Source organism: Perissodus microlepis, chromosome 1 (genome assembly GCF_051167445.1).
Source record: "Perissodus microlepis isolate ML-2025 ecotype Zambia chromosome 1, ASM5116744v1, whole genome shotgun sequence".
In the NCBI taxonomy this organism is placed as follows: Eukaryota; Metazoa; Chordata; class Actinopteri; order Cichliformes; family Cichlidae; genus Perissodus; species Perissodus microlepis.
Genome location: NC_140461.1, coordinates 34,009,828 through 34,031,437, shown reverse-complemented (window position 1 = coordinate 34,031,437; position 21,610 = coordinate 34,009,828). Strand labels below are relative to the sequence as shown.

Sequence of the window (21,610 nt, the reverse complement as noted above, 5' to 3'; positions counted from 1 at the left end):
CACACACAGACACACAGGGAAGACAGGGAACCATTTCTTTCTTAGATCTGAGCCCTGACGGCTGTGTGACACGTTGACCTGCTCAGCAGGACTGTTAGGACACCGCAGTAAATCACTGTGCTTGTCTAGTGTAACTTCATTACAACTCTATTCTATGTATTCTATTGTGCTTGTTTATTGCAGAAAATCTTTTGAAATGTCTTGTGTAGGTTATTGTTTTTAACATTAAGCTGAATGTTATAGCACTGTTTCTGAAAGGAATTCTCTCTGATTTACTGTGGCATGGATCTTCACCTTTGAACAAACGTGTTTAAGAATGAAAAAGAACATATTATCACACCTTTACATGGGTGTGATTGGAAAATCATTGGGATCTTAAAGCAGAAATAGGGTCGGTGTCAAGCTTTCATAAATTGTCAGATAACTGTAGAAGTTGCAAATTAATAATAATTAAGCTTTCCTTTGGATATATTTCGCAATATATATATATATTGGTAATTTTAACCCTATAATGCCCTTTGTATCATATTTGATACATGAGTTTCTGAGACCTCTATCTCATCAACATGATCAAAACTTGCCATAATTTCAAAATGTTATGGACAAAACTCTTTTTTTTCTAAAATTAACATTGTTGTTAACAAAAAGTTGCCAAAAACACCCAATGTATCATTTGCGATACAACAAATATACAATAAAAATGTATCATACACAGCATGATATGGTATCAGAAACAAACTAAGGTTCTTAGGAAGAGGTGTAATGATGCTATTGAATGGCCATTCACACATCTGTTTGATCACTTAACTAGGACCATGACATGTATTCAGAACAGACTGAATGATTTGTAAAGATGGACACGATTGCTTTTTTATTGCTTCCTTATTGTTGCTGAGTTTCACCTCAGTGACCTCACATTACTCATTCATTCACACACACTCTCAAACAGACACACCCCTCACACCATTGGTCCCTTACACAACATGCCCCGCCTCCACACTGCCTCCTTTATAAAAACAAACTAAGCTAAGGGAGGTGAAGCTCCACAGACTATCCCTTTAAACACACTCTCAGCTCCACAGAGTCACTTTTAATTTGCTTTTGAAAGGCCAGCTGACTGACAACGAGCAGCTTCTTTTTTTCACACCTTTCATGTTATGGCTTTTTAATTAAGGAGACTTTTATTGTGTTTTTCCTGTTATCACAAGGAGTTTTTAAGAAACCTTTTCATCCTCCTCACCTTTGATTTTTCGGAGGGAGTCCGATGGATCTGTCAGACTTTCCCTTCGTTCTCTCTTCAGCAGATGACCTCTATGACCCCTGCTTCAGCACCAGTGACCTAAACTTTTTTGATGACCTTGACACCCGGTTGATGCATGCCAACTTTTTGAAGTCAGAGGACCATCTTCAGCACCACGTCCCCATCACAGAAGAAAAGGACCAGCATGTGAGGGCCCCTGGGGGCCTCCACCAGGCAGGTCACTGCCTGCTGTGGGCCTGCAAGGCCTGCAAGAGGAAGACAACCCATGCAGACCGGAGGAAAGCGGCGACCATGCGTGAGAGGCGACGACTCAGTAAAGTCAACGATGCATTCGAGACATTGAAACGCTGCACAGCTTCCAATCCAAACCAGAGACTGCCCAAGGTGGAGATCCTCCGCAATGCAATCAACTACATTGAGTCACTACAGGCGCTGCTCAGAAACAGCCAGGATGATAGCTTCTACCCGCAGCTCGAACACTATGGGAGTGACTCAGGAACCTCCTGCCCCCACTCCAACTGCTCTGATGGCTCGGTGAGTCCGTGAACAGCTGAGCACTTTATGTGCTGCCTCGTTAAATGTAAAGAATCTGTTGAGGATATTTATTGTTGGCAACAGTGAAGAATTTTTTTAATGGATCCTGCAAAATGGACTCAAATGCATCTGAAATGTTTTGCAGTTATTAATTTGTCACATTTTTAAATATGCGTGAGATGGCTGTTTCAAATGCATTTCTTGTACTATATGTTACATGTTTACTGTAGATGAGCTGTTTCAAATTTCAGTTTAGTGCCTAAATTTAGCTATAAACAGGACTCAGATTTGATTACTGTAATAAAATAAAACAATCAGAGACAGCATTAATTAGTCAGGCTGAAATATCAAGAAAACCATCAGTTTTTGTAAATGTTTGTGGTTGATTGTGACATGGTCTGATCCTTGTTTTCAGGTGGATTTTATCTCACCGAGTTCAGCCAGAAGTGAAAACAGTGACGCTTCGTACTGCAGCCAGACAGCAGAGGGTGAGTTTGTCAGTATTGTCTTCTTATAAAACTGCTATAAGTTTGCAATTTTCCAACTGTGTGTTTGCTCTCTTTTTAATTTGACCAATCCTTTACAGTCTTCGAGAATATTAACATTTTAATATTTAACAAAACATATTCATTGTTTAAAATGGCCTCTCTTTTTTTCTTCTCTTTTACTCTTTTTAAATACATTTTATGGGGGTTTGTTGGCCTTTAAAAAGAAAGGACAATGGAGAGAAGACAGGAAAGCCGGGAGGAGACACACAGTAAATGGTTTTAGGGCAGATTTAAACCTATTACCATTTTGATATACCGAGTCCAGGGTTAGTGAGCTAACCCATCAGTCAGTCTTCACTCTTTTCTACTAAATCTACTGTGTAATGACATCACAAGTGTAGTTTTATAAACTCTCTTTAAAACTTTATGAAAACTTTCACCAAAAGCTGACATTTTACCAGAGCTTTGGTGAAGTTATTGATGGCAGCCAACATCACATTGTTCTAAGTTCTTGCTATCTTGACAGATGACAAAACCAATATTTCTCTTTTTTTAATATATATATATATTTTCTTTTAATGCATAGTGTGCTGTTTCAGCTGCTAAAACATTTATGCTAGTATGATAAAAATTAGAATTATGCATAATTATTAAGCTTGAACACTAGCATGAAAAATGAACACACGGTAGTTTGGACACTACACTGATTTGCTGCACCATCATGTGGTTCAAAGGAGAATTATGCAGGAGTTGACCATTTACTCTTTTGATACAATCAGTAGTTCTCTTAGTGCCGGCTACTATCAGCAGCAGTAACTCTTATAATGCACTAGGTTTTTTTTAAGCTGGTCTTTTAATTCAACCAACAAAAGCAAGTAAACCAAAACTGATTTCTCCTGTTTCTTTTCTAAAGATTGCAGCAGCAGCAGCAGTAAAACATCACTCATTTCCAGTTTGGACTGTTTGTCCAGCATTGTAGAGAGGATCAGCACAGATCAGACTGCAGCCCCCCCTGGGGACAGCGTGGTCCCCCAAGGCCCTGGATCACCTCACACCGGCACTGCTATCTCCAGTCTGTCTGCCGAGTCCAGCAACATTTGTGAATCCGTCTAAAGCTGATGGCGTAGGGACTCATTTTCATCAAAAAACATCTACCTCCAGGAGGAGGAGGAGAGCACAGGTGGCATGAAGAAAAAAACAAACAACAGTGTAATATTCCTGTTTTTTTTGGTTTTTTTTTTAAGTCTTCAGATTAGGGACTTATAGAAGACATTTTTTTTCTTAAGCTAGCGTCTCACTGAATTAGATAAAGTATTTTTTCCTGTGGTTGAAGACTTTTCTGGTGGATGACAAATTAAGTTTGAGTCTAGCGTCATCAGTTTTTAGCCTCCTGGATGAACCGAAAACTGCAGAGTGGCTGATAAATCAGAGCACTGCTATAAAAGAGACGACAGTTGGATATTTATACATGCTGATGATAACTGAGGACCATTTGGTGCACCTACAGTTGACTGTTCATATAATACCATATAGTACTTTCAAATGGTTGCTAAAATAGTTGCGTAACACAGTATGTTTCTATATTATTTATGTATTACTGAAATGTAAATAAAGACATATTTATATTCTGATTCCTTTATTTAAATATGATCACCCCATAGCTTTCATCTTCCCTTATATTTTACTCTTCATTTTCAATAAGAGACAGCTGCCAACATCTGGATTTTTGGGGACACACCATTGATATATGGTCACCTTTTAAGTCAATGTAACAGTCAAAGATCATGAGTATTATTCATTCGGAGTCCAACTGACAAAAAGAGCCTAAAGCTGTCTTTTACTTCTAGTTTTGGTCTCCACTTGTGCTGAGCAGGTGGTGTAACTTGTGTGGATACTTTTGGTTTCACTCTAAAATCATCTTCACGTTTTAAAAACATCACTGTTAGGTAAACCAAAAGATCAAAGGCAATCTTCTGTAGAGCTGAATTCTATTTTTGTGTTTCTATGAGTGACTTTCCTTATTTTACATACAGTCATCACTCATTTCATCTGTTGATAGCACAAAGATGTTGATAATTGCAGTGTCTCTGAAGTTTCTTTTAAAGTCTGCTTGTAAAAACAACAATTTGGCCTAAAGCTGAAAAAAGTAATATGATGTGAAAATTACAAAAGGTTTTTCAAAAGTTTTTCTTCTTCTTATTTTTTCATGCTGAACTTGCACAAGGTTCATCTATTCTTTTCTTTCTTTTCTCTATTCTAACAGACAAACTGAGAGGAGAAATGAATGCATTCACACAGATGATTGTTTAAAGTGCCACATGTTCTTTATACAAACAAAGCATAATTTTTATTGTTTATTTCATTACTTGAGCTAAAATCCTTGTGAAACTATCTCACTAAGGTAAACACAGGCACTAGCTTTGTTGTTGTTGCTGTGGATGTCATCGGGTGGGCAACTGGAGCTACTGCTGTGGCCGACTGAAGATGCCTCCTGCTCAGGCTGACTGGCACCGAGGGGCTGCTCACTTCCTGCGGCGTGATGCGGCTCCCTTCTTGCTGCTGCAAGGTGCAAAGTACAAAAAAATCCCCAAGAATCAGATCTGTTCAGTAGGCCTTTATGAATATCACACACGTCATGCTAATGTGAAGTTACTGTATGAATACCTGAACAAAGACTATTTTATAAGCAGAGGTTTATTCAAGGGCTACATACAGCCCTATTTGCTAAATGTTTCAGACAAGTAAAACCATTTCCTGATAACCTTTTATTGTACTCCATGTTTTCCCCCTTTCTTTTAGTGTGAAGAGGTAAAGAGTATATTCTAAAAATAAAAGGTATTACTGTACAGTATTTACCTTATAAATAAAGTGCCTTGAGGTGACTCTTTTTGTGACTGAAAAATTTTGTGAAACTTAATTGAATTGAAATTTCAAATTCAAAAACACACCATGAACAACAGTCGTCTTGCATTAAATTGAATTTATAATATACAGAGGGTTAGAAAAAAATGACAATAAAATTTCATTTCTTTGTAATTCAAACAGTTTGTTGGGATCTAAAACTGTTGTGCTGCTTCTGCCCATGAATTAAACATGCTTAACAGGACTGAAAAGCTTTAAGTCAACAGCGCCCTCTGTTGCTAAAACATGTTTTATGACTACTTTCAAAAAGTAACCAGAAGGCATACGGTTGCATGGATGTAGAAAAGTCTATGGGATGAAGTATATCCTATAAATGTCCCTACAGATGCTGCAGACTTTAAATCTACAGACAAAACCAAATGATGTTGCAAAAGGAACAAGGACGAAGCATAATAAAGCAAAATATAGAGAAAACGCCTGGCTTGCTATATTAGTTAAATCTGCAAACACATGGTGCACAGGCAGAAACGTATTCTTTTGTCAATTAAAAAAGCTCCATGAGTGTATGAGAGGACAAAATAATAAACTTACTTTATTTAGCATAAAATGAAATGAACTACTTTGTGAGTGTTTTTAATAGATTGAGTCAGGAAAAGGTCAAATCAGTGCAACATTACTACAAAAACAGATTTCTGTCCTTGTATGTCTCAATCACTCTCCTAAGAAGAGGGAATTTAGTAGTATTTAGTTTTGCTGCCTGATGTGGTCTGTTTATGTTCATAACTTACTGTTTCTGCAGTTCATCAATACGGTTCCTGAGAGAAACAACCTGAAAGACATCATCATTAGATACTTAGAAAACGTGTATGTTTGAACACTGAAATACTACTTGTTGTTGTTGTGGTAGCACAAATGACACCAGACAGGAAATGATGAGAATGATCTCAAAAGAGGTATTAATCGGATGTGAAAATATCTGACCCTACCTTCAGGTGAAAAAGACAAACCAGGACATTTGGCAACCAGTACATATATTTCTTTACCAACCTCATATCTTTGCCTCTTAAGCTTCTCACAGTGGTCGTATTTTATTGCCTCGAGGTTGTGCAGCCATTCCCACAGCTCTTTTGCCTTTTCCCTAGCAAACACAAACCAAGGATTCAGTCTTATGGCTAAAGCAATAAAAAAAAGCAGTTTTCATCTTTACCAAACAGAGTAAGAATTTTTCACTTAGCTTTTTTGTCAATACTAAAGAAGTGGCACGTGAAAATTCACCACAAGCTGCTCTATTTTTGACATAATGGTAAAGAAAAACTATTCTGAATTTAAAAAAAAAATTGAATCCATCTTCTTTTGTTTGTTTTTTTCAAGCATTTTAAACATTCAAATACTGCATCCTCAGTACGAGGCTGCGAGAACAGCAGGGGGACTCAACTGAACAGAGCAGGGATCGATGACATAAAAAGACACATAAGGAAAAGGGGAAGTGGGTTGCAAAGTTGCTTGCAGTGCTAAACAACTGTGGGCAGACTAGAAAAGCCTAAATAGCAAGGCTTGTATGCAGGGCTCTAGAGTGCGACCAATTTGGTTGCAAATGCGACCAAATTTTTCAATGGTGCGACTAAAATAAGTCTTAGGTCGCACTGGTGTGACCAACTGTTCCGTAAAAAAAAAAAGTCTCCGCAACTCTGAAAGTCTCCGTGTGGTCAACAACAGACACACATTATGCCCCTATCGTGGTCTAAACCAATCAGAGATAGCCAGGGGCGGGACCTCTCTGATTGGCCGTGGTCCAGATATTCTTGTAGTCTTTCGCGTGTACGTTTGAAAGTGCAGGGCAGGCGGATAGAAAGAGGTGAGTAGCTTGAATAAAGTGATATCGATTCATTAAATCCTGAATCGACTTTTAAATATAAATATATTTTGGGGCTAAAAGCCAACAGCTCACTGATTCTGAAGCGTTCGTGGGTCCGCGCTTTGTGTTTACTCTTTTTTTGTGCTAAATTCTGAGCTGCAGGTTTTGTCTCTCTCCAACCAAAATTCACTAAACCAGCAGCAAAAAAAGATCCAAACTATGCTTCACATTTGATAAATGTCGACATTAGTTCCCTCTGACTTTCGCTGTTTGCTTCGACCATGCTTCCAATCACACTTCATGCACAGCTCTCTCTCTCTCTCTCTCTCTCTCAGTGTACTTTAAGAACAGTTTCCCATCTAAAAATGTGTCTTCTGCATTATTCATTTGCTTATTACCCACCAGTCTACCATTGTTTACAGCGCTGTTGGTCGCTGTCTTTTTTTTTTTTTTAACTTAAATGTCCTCGGACAAGAAAGCCTAATTTCTGAATATTGCAGAATATTTTTAAGGTTATCTGCTATAAAAAGCCAGGCCAGGAAAATTGCCTTCATGTTTTTCTGTGTTTTATTCTCAGTTACTTTGACACAAAGGCATCTGCTGTGATGTTCACAATTCTGATGAAGTCTCACATGTATCAGTACTGATAAATGACCAGAATTATAATATTTCTGACTGTCTGAAGCAAAATTGATTCGAATCAAATCGGGACCTTGTGAATCGGAATTGAATGGATTATAGAAATCAGTGATGATACCCAGCCCTAGTGAGTAGCCTTGGCCTGACAGAAGTGGATGTAGCTGTGGGTAACGAGAAAAGATGAAAAGAACGGACCCATCAATCTTTGAATGCTGAAAAAGCACCGTGTATCCAGATAACACATTATATGCCGCCATAAATGCACTTCCCAAGTGTCCCCCCTCCCCACTGCCTTTCAGCGGCATGCAGCAGCAAACAGGTCGTCAGAGGAGGCCGAGATGATGCAGCAATTTTCCGCCCAAAAAAGTGCACATGTAAAACTGCGGTGTTAAGTGATGCGGTTGAAAAATTTGGGTGCGCCTAACTTTTGTGCTGATACGCCTAAGAAAAGAAGTTAGGCACACCAGTGCAACCGTGGCAAAAAGTTAGTCTAGAGCACTGCCTGTATGAGATTTGGATGTCCAGAAGCTGCTGTGGGTGGGCACTGTGATCAGGTAATCTGATTGAGTTTTGGCTGAGCTTGACTTTGTGTGTGTCACAGCAAGGCAGTGACTATTTTTAGAACCATGTTCATTTACCATTTTGGGTTGAGTTTCTGGGAGAATTCTAAGATAATCTTTTGACAAGTTATTGCTTTTAACAGTGCCTGATTGCATTGTATGTATGATTGTAAAGATACGATACTGTTTTTATAAAGCTTCTCTGAAAGTCAAGAAAACATGAGAATTGTGAGAAATTTGCCTTAATTTTTGAATATAAATCTTTACTCAAAATATGCACTTGTTATATAGCATATAAAGAGCTCAGTTAGTTGTAATCTGTGAAATATGTCATGGTAATCATTCATCTTCTTCATGTTGAGTCAGCTGCTGTTCCAATCTATCTGTTGCTCATACATTTTAAAAGAACAAATTATTGTAGGATCTACTGTACAATATAAAGTGCCTTGAGGCGACTGTTGTTGTGATGTGGAGCTATATCAAAAAAATTGAATTGAATTCAAAAAAAGAACAGTGAAAACGAAAACAAATATCTTCTGTGGGTTTCCTTCATTTGTTCCCCTTTTTGTTACCTCAGCTTGTCATCACTGAGATTATCGACGTTCAGGGGTTTGCATCTCTCTGCAAGAACCTTCTTCTTCTTTTCTCTTTCAGTCTGCTTCTTGCCTCTTCTCTGTTCAATCTAGAAAAACATCACACACAATTAAAACTGTAAGTCTGCACAATTATTTAGCTGCCTGCTTTGTGTGAAGCTGTAGCAAAGATCTGAAACTTAATAAGTGAAACACACGGTACCCTCTGCAGGTGGCTGCTTAAGCCCGATCCCATGTTTGTCAGTGCTATCTTCTTCTTGGCATCATCATCAGCCTTTCTCTGAGCGTCGGCCTCCTCCTTTCTCATCCGCTCAGCCTGCAGAATGAATTTTAAAATTTGATTATTACAGAGCAAAAGGGAAAAAAAAACCCAGCTTTTCTGTTTATACTGAGTTTGTCCAAAGGATTTTTGAAATTCCTGAATGAAATTACGGCTGCAGTGAAATATGCAGCATATTTGAAAATCTGAATAAGTAGCAATCAGTGTGTCACTCACTACTCTTTTTTTCATCTGTATCCTTGCCTGCTGCTAAAGATTAACCAAACTACTGGAATCATTAATTACTTGAGAGAGTGACCAAACTGTTAAAAGAGATTTGTATTTTGTTCTGATTCACACCAGATCAAAAAGAGACAGTTTTATGCGTACCTCCCGCCTGGCCTGCCGCTCTTTATCTTGCTCAGCGCGAATCCTCTGCTGCTCAGCTCGCTCAGCACGACGCTTCTCCTGAAAACACAAATCAACATACTTGATGGTCCTGCAATGCTTATTGACAGAAAAATACCATTACATATTCTGGGTTCATTCTGTAATAAATAATTTGGATGTAATCTCACAATTCTCTCCTTGAGAGCTATGAGTTCCTCTTCTTCCTTCTTCCTGCACTCAAAGTGAGCATCGATCAGTGACTGCAGCTCTACAAGATCTTTGTTTTGACGTTTCTTTTGGATATCCTGTAAGACAAGAACGGCATGAGGCTGCCTTCATAAACATGTACTAGCTGTGATCATACATGACACAGCTGATTGCTAGCCCAACACTATTAGAGAACCGTAAGTTAGTAGCAACAGACCCTTATATACATGGCAGATTACACTGTGTAATAATTGGAAGGTTGCTGGCCGATTGCTGGCTGCTCCAGTCTGCATCTAATACATTCATCAGATATTGAGCACGCGCTATGAGGTTAGATAGAAAAGAAAAAAAGGAAAACAGTGAGTGAATGGGTATGAATAAGTGAATGAGACATGTTGTATGAAGCGCTTTGACTGGTTAAATAGAGTAGAAAAGCGCGATATAAGAACCAGTACATCTACTCAAATTGTGGGGGATGGCCCATTGGTCACAGACAGAGTCACTGCAGGTGGAGCAAGGCCCATGGGAAAAAATATGGACTCAAACCTGAGTAATTATAATTTTTGTTTATATTAAAAAAATAAAACTCTACTTGAGCTATTAAACTAACTTTTACTTTAGAAAAAACAAACCTGGTTCTTTAAAATGGATTCTTCTTTTTGTACAATGATCAAAAGTGTTGAGGTCTGGTTTTTAGTTTTGAAGTGAGACAAGCTCTTATAGGACTTAAGTTCAGCTTTATGTATAATCCTTTTCTGGCTTCATTTTAACATTTTAACAAGTCAGCTTACATCAAAATCCACTTTCTCGCCATCTGGGATCTTCGGAGCAGTGGGCCTGTAAAATAAAGTATGAGAGGTATAAACAAATAAGGTAATTTATAGTATATAAATGTACAGATGCTAGCTATGCAAAAGCCTCAGGTTCAAACAATAGTGCATACTTACTTAAACTTTGGCTTCTCTTCTGGGTTTTTGGCACAGAAAGAAAAACAAAAACACAACAGGGACAGGAGAGAGATTGAAATATTAGACATATAAATGTAGAGAGAGTGTAGTGTCTAAAGTGCTGCTGGTTAATTAGGGAAGAAGATCCAAGTGGACAAGCTGAGTTATTTCTGAGGCTGCAGGTTGTTTCACACCTCCAGTAGATCATTGTATAAGAGTGAGTTTTAATTGTCCAATACTTTCCATTAACAGTGACCCAATTACTGTGCATTAGCTTCTGATTTAAGTAGCCTAATGTAATTACACAGCATGAATTGTGGGAAATTTACACAGTGAGTTCATATGTAGCTGTTAAGAGTAAAGGCTAGAAAATTACTCCTGTGCATGAAGAGATATTCAAGAACAAATAAATTACAATTTTGTCATTTATGCATTATGTAAGATTATGTAAGAAAGAATTAGGATTAGTAGTGAAATATTTTACAGTCCCCTTATATTTCTGAGGTTTTTATAGAGGAAAAAAAAGTAAGAATCTACAATATGATCAAATCTGTATTGCTTATATGACACCATTATTTATTTTTAAAAGTATGACAGAGTGTCACAGGTTATATTACATTCCACAGGCCTAAACTAAGAAACAAGAATGTTGATTTGATGTAGCATTTGCTGGTAAGCCTATCGGTGCACAGGAACGAGGCCACTGTAGTGTGTTACCTTACTTTTCTGTTATTTTTTTGTGCATTAGTGTGTAAATCAAAACAATATGATTTAAAAAGTGCAAATCAGGCTCAGTATGCGGTGTCATAAATCAACACATAGAAACCTTTTACAGTTACATTTACTGAACATACAGTACATCAGTGCACACTTGTCACAACGAGGGACTTTGTATTTGTAACTGTTACTGTTAATCTTTTTTGTGGTAAAGAAATAACTGGGGTTGGGATGTGTGTGATTAGCATTTTATTTTCTTGCAGGAACCTACTATAAAAAAATAAAATAGAGACGGACAACATGGGGAGGGAAAAAACAGGCAAAGCAACATGGACTCAGCAGGAAATGCAAACTACCATCTTGATCTCCCTCCTCCCCTGGCAGGACACAATCATGCAAAAAAGAGAAGAAGCACAGATGAGTGGTGCAGCCCGTAACCATGACTCAGTATTAATGAATCCTTCAACCCGTTCCTCCAGGTCACATTGGTCACCTGATGCACAGACTAAACCGAATTGATTAATTCTGCCTTTCTCTTCAAGAAAGATCAGAAAAACAATTATACATGTGTGAAAGGTCCCCAGCCAACAGGAAAACAAAGAACAGGTTCAATGAGAAGAACAGAGAAGAATTCAATTCTACATACCTTCTTCTTCATAGGCCTCTGCATGCAGCAAGCATCCAAAGCAAGAGCAGAACAGAAACCATTAGTGATTGGACTGGGCAGCCTGTTCCTGTCCTCTTCATGGTGCGCAGCTTATAAAGCACATTTACAATATTGGGGTGTTTATATTCATACTGTAGGCAGCAGCAGCCACTGCATAAGTCCCATATCATGGCATGCATTCATTCTAGATTAACGTCGCAAGCACCTGTTGTTTTAAGTTTTATTTTGATTGGCAGCTGACTCCATATCAAATCTTGGATATCGAATGTTCATGTTAACTGAGTTTTAAGAAAAGCTTTCAACACTAAAGAAATAAATAGTTATTATTTGAAAAGCTTTGTAAATCTGTCTGAGAATGATTGCAGTCAGTTATGCAGACACTAAGAAAGTTGCATATTCAATCTATGGATTACCAGAAGGATGATACAACTACTTGAAAATGGTTAACTTGAAAGTTGCCATACTATTTTTACTCAACTATGCCTAGGCCATGAAGCTGAACAAAAAATTATTAAATTGAAGCAGTACAGCAAGAGTTCATTAGTTCAACAATAGTACACCAAAGCAAGGGACTTCTGCAGTGACTCTGTAATGAAAGATTCTAAATTTATTCGAGGGCTTGACAATATGTTTTTGCACCATAATACCCCAATGTAAATGCTACAGAGCAATTTGCTGGTCTCACTCCACATATACACACAGAAAAAAAGAAAGCTAAACATGGATTGAAGAAAGGAAAAGAAATTGCTTTTACATGGCTAAAATTTCCCATCATCCTTTATGATTTGGTCTTACAGAGTGACACGAGTTTGCCAAAATGCAAAATACTGGAGAAGGTTATAAAAACAAAATGAGACACTAAATGGATAGAAGACCATAGATGACCAAGGGAAACCAATTCATGTAAAAGCAGTGAATGTTCTTGTCCTCTCTTTCAAGATTTATATGCACAGCTCATATTCCAAACACACAGCAATATTGCTTAACCAGGACAATGAAAAATGGTTTTACTGTGTCTCTTCTAACATTGACGATGATGCAATTATAACTAGACATTTTAGAGAGCAAAATCTACATGTTTTCTGCAGTGCACTCCCAAAAGCAGTATCTACAACAAAAGGCCCTTTAGCATATGTCACTAGAAAAAGACTAAAGTGGAAAATGTATTGATACTGTAAATGACAGCATTCATAAACTCAAGATTTTTCAGTATGCCAGTGCAACTTTTGTTGTTCTGTTTTTGAATGATAACATTTTGTAAAGTGCATGACTGTGACCAGTATCCCATAGTGATATGTTACCTAGATTATAAGAAATCGTATAATCTAAGGATAGCACCAGAAAAGCACCAGTAAACTACACCTAAACTTGAATTGCTGATACTGCCTGGGAACCTTCCAAGAACTAAAACATATTCTGACCCTTTGTGTTTTCACCTAAGTCTAAACCCTGCAAACATGTTTAAATGTATACATATGTTTATATTTAAGAAAACAAAAGAGTCAAACACATCTCACATTTGGAGGAGATATACTGTTACTAGCTATGTTGTGGCTAATTTGACAATGGGTAACTAGACAATGGGTAAACTTGGGTAAGCTAATTCTGGTTTTCTAAAGATTTAAAAACCTGTTCTGCATTAAAAACATCCATTAATTTGATCTAGGTATCTTCAGACCCTCTTATTTTCAAACAGGGCAGTTATGAAGAGAAGGCAACACCAGTGGAAAGGGCTAAATGGAAGCTAAAGTGGAACTAGATTAGTCAACTGCAAAAATATCAAACCCAACAAGGCACCTGAGTCTTTAATCATCTGATTAAAGGTGAAGTGTGGTTTGTTAGTCTTGTCTTGACATAACTGAGATCAGTGCTCCAGAGTATGTAAAAATCACATATGTAGTCTGGAGATGAGATATTATCAGTTTGTTCTGAAGGAATTTGAAATGTCTGTGTGAATGGAAAGTAAAAAAACAAAAAAACTTTAGGATGATTGGTGTTTCTGCTTTTTCACCGTTACAGTGTAAAAATAAACTGCATATTTACTTTGAAAATAATGAGTTAAGAACAACTTACTGAGCATTCAGAATTCATACCACAAAATCTAGCTGGTGCATAATAATCCACAAGTGGATTTTTTTTTTTTTGGACATTTTAGTTATTTGTTATGTGTTTCATCCTGTCTTCCTCCCATCACATCTGGTCATGTCAAATGGCCCCTCCTCCCTAGGCCTGGTTGTGTTTGAGGTTTCTTCCTATTAAAAGGGAGTTTTTCTTTCCCACAGTTGCCAAGTGGGGTTGTTTGATTGATGGGGTTTGCTCTGTATTGTTCAGTCAATAAAAATGAACTGAATATTTCCAAATATAAAATCAAAAACTTTAGTCATAGTGTTTGTCCTTTTGACTTGTCAGGCAGGATATTATTTGCAGTGTGTGGATGGTTACAGGACTGACTGTCCTATGGTTTAAAGTGCTGGATGTCCTGCAGAAAAAAGGTGACGGGACTGCCCATGCCACATACCTTCCTCCTCATGAACCACCTGCTGCACCACCTCTGGCTCTGGTTCTGGTTCAGGCTCTACCTCTGCTTCTGCTTCTACCTGGGCCTCCGCCTCAGGGGCTACTTCTACTTCTACTACCTCCTCCTGGGCTACGGGCACACAGCATGCACCAAACCACCGGGGAGAGGGAGGATGTCGGAAAAGGCCGTTAATGAAGACCATAGACATGACAGAGCCATTAGAAACCAAAAGTGAGAGAGTACTTTAGTTACAGAGAGGATAGTTGAGCGAACAAGGAACAGTGCTGCTGGAGAACAAAGAGAGAGAGAAACAGATGATGATGAAAAATCGTCAGTTGACCTTTCACACAGAAGCCATATCGAACTGTTGATGTATAAATCTAACTGAAGAACAAACATTCTGGCTCACAAAGATCATTTTAGGTTATCAATGTAAAAACCTATAAGCTATCAGATGATAACTGAGCTCATGTTTAGAACACCATGTTTTGCAATCTAATATTGACAAAATGTTAGATATTAATGAATTATTACTATTCTGACATTTCTGAAATATTTTAAAAGACACTGTCATGGCATTTTCAAAAACAAGGGAAACTGGTGTTTTACACTTGTTTTACATTATAGTTCCAATACTGTAGATTATTATGACATTATCAGTGTTAATGATAACACCCCTTTAGTTTTATTAAGGAACAATTTAAGCTTGTCTACACATGCTAATATACCTGAGCATGATAAACCCTACGAACATGTTTACTGCCTACAAAATGTTTCACAAATGTATTGTAGGGAAACTATGATCAATGAAAATAATGTTAGCATAACTTAATAAAATGTTTATTAAATTAAGGTAACATTGCTAAACTAGTTTTTAGCTCTATCTTGTTAGTTAGCTAGAAACTAACCCATCCAAAAGGTTTTCACAGATATTATAACATCCTATTATTAAATATTCCTTTGAGCACCACCCGATTTGCTTGTGATATTTGGATTAATAACTAAGCATTACGGTGTTCATCCAAGCAGTTTGCTACATCAGCTGTTCAAAAAATAGCTGTTGTGTGAATTAGGTCAATGATGGAGGTACTGACATTAACAGATGACCATGTAAACAAGTCACATGTCGAGAAAAATGTAGATAGCCGGACGCTAAAAAACATTTTTTCTTCCATGTGAGTAAAAACTTCACTCCGCCAGAGAAGTCACCCTTAACTTGGAAGTATTTGATTGAGAGTTAGATGTTAGTTATGCTGCAGTAACAAAATAAAGATAAATAAATATGGATTAATGAATGAATAAATAAATTAATAAATCAATAATATGCTGTATTTTTATTCCAAGTACTCCCAGATTATGAGTTTCTTTTTTTCTTCTACACTGTACATACATGAGAGAAGGTTCAGATGTAGTAGCATTGTCACCCCAAATATTTCTAATATAACTAGAATAAAAAGTGGAAGGTTAATTTTGCAGATCCTAAATCCTGTTGGAATCCTAATTTCGTCTATGCAGATGTTAGTATATAGTAATTTCACAGCTGGTGCCAACATCAAACACTTCAAATTAAGGGTGAAACAAACACTCAACAATTAGTACAGCGGATAAAGGTTGTGATGTCTGGCCGATTCAGTTGTCTTTACCTTCCTCTTCTTCAGTTATTGAAAAAAAAAATATGGTGGGACAGCAGAAACAAACAACATTGCGTCATTTCATAATCACATTTAAATTTGAATTTGATCAATTATCAGTCATAGGAGAAATGTTTAATTTGTATTTTAAATGGCAAAATGCAATATAATAAAGGCTTATGACATTATTCCCAGTGTAGCTTGGGACAAAAGGAAAGCAAGTGTCTCTGTGAAATCTATTTTCACTTTCAAGTTCAGTATATATGTGACAGGTGAAAAATAAAAGTAGCATATTCTATTAATGGTGTAACTGAAATATTTTGCTGTTTTCTATAAAATGTATTTATTCAATGTGTACAGTATACCAATGGATATAACAGAGGAATGTACACAATCAAGCATTGAGGCTCTAAAATGAGATTTTACCTCATCTGAAAGACTTCAAACAAAACAGTGCACTTACATGGGTAGCACACCTGCTAAGTTTGAAGTAGATCAAATGATCACTTAAGTAAAGTAAGTGAAGAACAGACAAACATACCGGCAGACGAACAGAGACTCCATGATTTATTAGCTAGATGAAAATGAACCAAACTGTGTGGTTGTCACTTACCCTCGATATTGTCCCTGAAACATGAAAAACACATCTTTCAAATATCAAACAAAAAATGTTTTGTTTTTTTTTGATAAAGAGTGAGTTTAAAAATGAAGACGCATGAGTCATTATTGGCGGGCACTTACACTTCCTCAGTGTCAGACATAGTGACAGCAGACTTTACACCTGAGGAGAAAGACAAAGAGTGAGGTACAGCAGTGTTTGGAAGGTGTTATCCTCTTTGCAAGTTTGTGTTGATGTGTGAGAATTCAGTCCGCAAACACAGAAGATTGTCATCAGCGCTTATTATATAAGCCAACCAAGCCATGGGGTAGGGTGTTGGAACTCCAAGCCAGTGTACTCCTAGTGTCTGTCCCAAGTCTGGATAAATTGCTGCCAGAGGGTTGCATCTGGAAGGGTATCCAGCCTAAAATGTTGGCCAAATCAAATCCATGGATCATGAAGAATGAGATCTCCATGCTGGAATTGGTTTCCAGGTAAACAATGACCGCCTCTGGTGCTATTGGGAAACAGGGTGCCAGTGGAAAGTTTGCTACTGTTGGCTGAAGACAAAAGAAGAGGAAATGGAGGAGTTATGCTTGGAAGCAGCAAGAGAGAAGAAAAAGCAGGAGCGGCAAGGTGAGAGGGACTTCAAACGTAGACTATGGATGGTAAAGGGAGAGAGGTGCCTGATATGATGGTGAGAAGTAAGGTAGATATATTGTGTGTGCAAGGAAGGGAAGTAAGGGCAAGAGCAATAAAGGGCTCTTCTGCTATGGTTTAAATAGGAAGTGAAATGAAGCAGAAGACGAGTTTAAGCATTGCAGAGAGGAAAAGTACGGTGGCCCCTAGAAATAAAGCACGTACAAAGTCCAAAACACATGCAAACTCCGAAGCACATACAAACTGCAAAGCACGTACAAATTCCGAAGCACGCGCAAACTCCAAAACACATGCAAACTCCAAAACACAACGGAACTGCTCTTGGACGCTAGGGGCAGTGTTGAGCTCGATTTGCAAAATAAACGGCAAGTTTGTTGCAAACACATGGAGTTGGATACCGGCGGAAAACACCTGCAAGGATAGAACAACCACACTCATATATATTCAAATAATTTAAAAAAAAAAAAGTTCATTTACCTGTTACTACCACACACCAAATCCGGTCGTTGGTACTTCCTGGCTTGTGTAGCCACTAGGTAAGAAAAACTCAACACTGCCTCTAGTGTCCTGGAGCACTTCCGTTATGTTTTGGAGTTTTTGGAATTTGCACGTGTTTTGGAGTTTGTACATGCTTTAGAATTTGTACGTGCTTTGGAATTTGTAAGTATTTTGGAGTTTGCATGTGTTTTGGAGTTTGTAAGTGTTTTGGAGTTTTGTAGGTGTTTTGGAGTTTGTACGTGCTTTGGAAATTGTACGTGCTTTGGAATTTTTAAGTGTTTTGGAATTTTTAAGTGTTTTGGAGTTTGTATGTGCTATTTGGAATTTGTAAGTGTTTTGGAGTTTGTACGTGCTATTTGGAATTTGTAAGTGTTTTGGAGTTTGTACGTGCTTTGTCTCTAGGGGCCACCGTAGAAAAGCATCAGACAAGATCACAAGTTTGAAGGTGAAAATCGAAGGCATGACATGGAATATAAATGTGCGTATACACCACACATTGGATGTCAATTAAAAGAGAAAGAGGAATTTGAAATGAGTTGAAATAAGTGGTATCTGTGCAGAACATGTATGAGGATGGAGACAGAGTAGTGAGGTTTGTGGTAGGAGTGACACCAGAGCTCTGGTCTCAGCCCCTTTTTGGGACCAGGTTTAAGAGAGTCTGGAGAGAAGAGGAATGAAAGATACAAGATAGAATACATGTGTGTGAATGAGAGAGAGAGATGGGCAGAAAGGTGAAAATGCAAGGAGCAGAGATAATGAAGGTAAATGATACCTGGGGTCAAGATTAGAAATCAGTACATCAGAGGTACACCTCAAGTTGATGGTTTGTAGATCTCTAATCTCCTGCAAGGCAGGACAAAAAGAGGAACGCCTCAGATAAAATTTGTGGATGCAGTTTAAGACCACATGCAGAGTGTCGGTGTGACAGAAGAGGATGAAAAGTAGGCAGTACTGTACCGACCCCTAAAAGAAGTAGCCAAAAGAAGAAGAAGATGCTTGTAATATGAGCCATCTTTAGCTTAAAGATCATTAAAGGCTTGTTTTGACCTGTCTAGGATGTACAACACCTCTCACCCTATGACAGCTGGGATAGGCTTCAGCTCCCTCATGAGCCTACTGCAATATACTAGACACTACACATTAGCTCACTAAAAAGAGAGCAGTAAATCATCACTGTTTCACTTCACTTTTGAAGCCCCATTTTTGGATTGTTTTTAAAACAAGCAGTAACCCGAGTTAGTTGATTTTACATTATAACAATCTGAAACTCTAAAATGGCAAAGGGTGTATGTGCATCTTAAACCAATCCACTTTAATCCACAGGCTAGATATTTATTTTATTCTCCTGATCTGTGAGGACATAAAAAAATTAACTTCACCTCCTCTGCAGAGATAGAGCAGAGGCAGAAATCCTTTAGCAGCTGGACAAATTGAATAAAAGTGAGTGCATCATAGTGAAAATGAAAAGTATGACAAATCAGTCAAATCAGATGCTAAAAAAATGGGCTAAACAACTTCAAGCAAATGTCTTCAACAAATATGTTTATGTGCTTTAAGAGTTCGAAAAGCATGACAAACAAAATCTAATGAACCCCACTGTGAAAACCTTCTTTTAGGCCCTTTTGCAATGCTGAGGTCCAAACAACTTCCCCATGGTTAAACGTACAAGGATAAGCTCTGTTGGAGGACTGCTACCTCTCTACATAGTCTATATTCAACTATATCATATTTGATATATAAAAAGTGTCTTTGGATGACTCTTTCACACTTAGTGTGGGCACAGCTGCAGAGGACCCAGAGGATTAGCTCTGGATCATATTTCTACCCATCAGCTGAGGAACAGTGTCCAAATAGCTTCTTTAATCCCTCGACTCCGTCCAGCGGGAGGATCCTTTCCAGTTAAACAGCCAATCTCCAGCCACCTCCGACAAATGAGCTCTTTGATCGACTTACAGCTGACAGCGGTCTCACCTCAGTGTGTCCAGCATTCATACAGCACATACCTACATTTCAGCGCTCTGTATATTTAGTGGATGGCGACTTCATTTCTTCAGTATGAGAACACTGAATGCTGAGAAGTCTTTCTGAGTCTTCCTGAAACTAAAACTTGGCGCTGAAACTGAAAGACTGACATAACAGGTGAGATGGCGGAGGAAAGTCGCATCCTGAGCCAATCATACTCAGATTTAGATTGAAATACCAACTTGATAGGAATATATAGACACATCACATCAGTCTGGGTGAGAGAAGATAGGTAGGTAGAACATCAAACCTCTGTGTCTCTGAGATGAAACACTTGTTTGCAGTGCTTCTAAGAGTACAAAGGATATGGCATAATGACAATGATCTAAGATTAAAGAGCTACCAAGGCGAAATGCTTGATTAAATGCAGAAATCTATCAATAAGCATCTTCTCATCTACAACCTGAAACACAATGCTAAACTGGTGTACATGTGAGCATCTCTTCAAAATATTACATATTTGTGTGAATTTGTAAGTGGAATCAATGAAAATAAAAATAAATACCTGCTTGATGTTATGAGGCTCAGAGAATCTGCATATCTTTGTGGTTAGACCCCCTGATAAGCTCTAGGCTTTTGTCCATTGCTCATTTGAAAGCCTCTCCAAACCACCATCACAGTATTATCCTGGAGTTACATTCATATCAGACATTTCAGAAGGACTAACTTCACATCTGAAGCCATGCTTCATCTCGATTGCAGCAGGTATGTTATTTGGGAATGACTGTAAATGTAACATAGATTAAATACTTAAAGTTCCAAATCACAAGTCCCTTTGCGTCTTCACAGTATGCAGTTTCTTGTACAACAAGCTGCTTAAACGTACTAAGTACAGCTGTCAGATTGCTTGAATGCATTTCTCCTTCATTACAAATGATGATCAGCTTTAGAAAGCACATACATTTTGTTTCCAGCTTTCATCTTGCATAGAAACATTTTTAAGTGAACTTCCCAATCAAATTAGCCCAAGAAATTGGACTCCAGCTCTTGATATGGACTATAAACCATCCAACACATAAAGTACACATGCAGTGAACATGTCTATGTCCAAACGCTACTTTGCAGTGTTTGAGGACAAACTGTTATCTGGTGTTTGTGACTCTGAGGCTTCCTTCTCCGCAAATGTAACAAAACCAAAACCTCCAAAGCAGATTTAAAAAAGCAAACAAAATCTCAGAAACCATCTTCAAATGTGAATCCAGGCTCTCGAGTGTCTCTTGTCACCTTACCTCAGAGATGAAGAGAAACTCCTCAGACGATGGAGATGAAGGTCTGTAAGGAACTGCAGGCTCCGCTCAGAGAATAAGTCCTTGTGTTATAGTATGTGATACTTGAGCCCATCAGGCCCTTATTGGCTGTGGGATGAGAACGAGGTGTGTGTGTGTGTGTAGCATATGTTTATGTGTGGAGAAGGTGGAGAGGGTGTGGGGGGCCTGCAGCTATGACCCTGGAGAAGGAGATGGGTGAAATACTGTGGATGGAAGAGGAGGGCTCAGGTTTTGGAAAGGAGCAGCTGAGAAGCTTCTGTTGCTAAATTTACAGTGATAGAAGGCTGAGTGTGGGGCTTACACATAAGCTTGGCATCCAGACAATGGAGAGAAAGTGTGTGTGTATGTGAGTGTATGCGTCAGCCGCTTCATCAGCCAGTCAGTAAAACAGCCAGTCAGAGTGAAAGAACAATAATAGAAGCGGGCTTCACACTGA

General features: G+C 38.1%; 2 protein-coding genes across 8 annotated transcripts; one reads left to right on the top strand and one right to left on the bottom strand.

The window, feature by feature from the left end:
* Positions 1–1,070: 1,070 nt before the first annotated feature.
* LOC146394140 (myoblast determination protein 1 homolog) lies at positions 1,071–3,479 on the top strand. The gene is made up of 3 exons (XM_084909353.1): positions 1,071–1,795; positions 2,211–2,283; positions 3,197–3,479. Exons 1-3 carry the CDS (start codon positions 1,265–1,267, stop codon positions 3,394–3,396), a joined length of 804 nt encoding a protein of 267 aa, XP_084765479.1. The 5' UTR covers positions 1,071–1,264; the 3' UTR covers positions 3,397–3,479.
* A 1,103-nt stretch (positions 3,480–4,582) lies between these two features.
* tnnt3b (troponin T type 3b (skeletal, fast)) lies at positions 4,583–21,402 on the bottom strand. 7 transcript variants are annotated; one of them, XM_084909049.1, is made up of 17 exons: positions 21,136–21,401; positions 20,412–20,533; positions 18,657–18,727; positions 16,870–16,909; positions 16,742–16,755; positions 14,498–14,626; positions 11,959–11,976; positions 11,669–11,689; positions 10,596–10,614; positions 10,440–10,485; positions 9,630–9,746; positions 9,442–9,519; positions 8,995–9,108; positions 8,772–8,881; positions 6,193–6,283; positions 5,934–5,974; positions 4,583–4,842 (listed from the first exon to the last, which is right to left on the bottom strand). In XM_084909049.1, the coding sequence occupies exons 4-17, from the start codon at positions 16,887–16,889 to the stop codon at positions 4,806–4,808; spliced, it is 855 nt and encodes a 284-aa protein (XP_084765175.1). In that variant the 5' UTR covers positions 16,890–16,909; positions 18,657–18,727; positions 20,412–20,533; positions 21,136–21,401; the 3' UTR covers positions 4,583–4,805. The 7 variants fall into 7 exon arrangements, with proteins under 7 accessions (XP_084765175.1, XP_084764948.1, XP_084765016.1 ...); XM_084908822.1 differs by lacking the exon at positions 20,412–20,533; XM_084908890.1 differs by lacking the exon at positions 21,136–21,401 and having other exon boundaries at positions 20,412–21,129.
* Between the last annotated feature and the right edge of the window lie 208 nt (positions 21,403–21,610).

Coding starts and splice junctions, on each gene's coding strand:
- tnnt3b (XM_084909097.1), bottom strand. CDS start 16,889: ATGTCTGACACTGAGGAAGT. Junction 6,284..8,771: donor CTCAGTGATGACAAGCTGAG/GTAACAAAAAGG, acceptor TGTGTTTGCTAG/GGAAAAGGCAAAAGAGCTGT. Junction 4,843..5,933: donor ATTGATGAACTGCAGAAACA/GTAAGTTATGAA, acceptor TGCACCTTGCAG/CAGCAAGAAGGGAGCCGCAT.
- LOC146394140 (XM_084909353.1), top strand. CDS start 1,265: ATGGATCTGTCAGACTTTCCCTTCGTTCTCTCTTCAGCAGATGACCTC. Junction 1,796..2,210: donor CCAACTGCTCTGATGGCTCG/GTGAGTCCGTGA, acceptor CCTTGTTTTCAG/GTGGATTTTATCTCACCGAG. Junction 2,284..3,196: donor CTGCAGCCAGACAGCAGAGG/GTGAGTTTGTCA, acceptor TCTTTTCTAAAG/ATTGCAGCAGCAGCAGCAGT.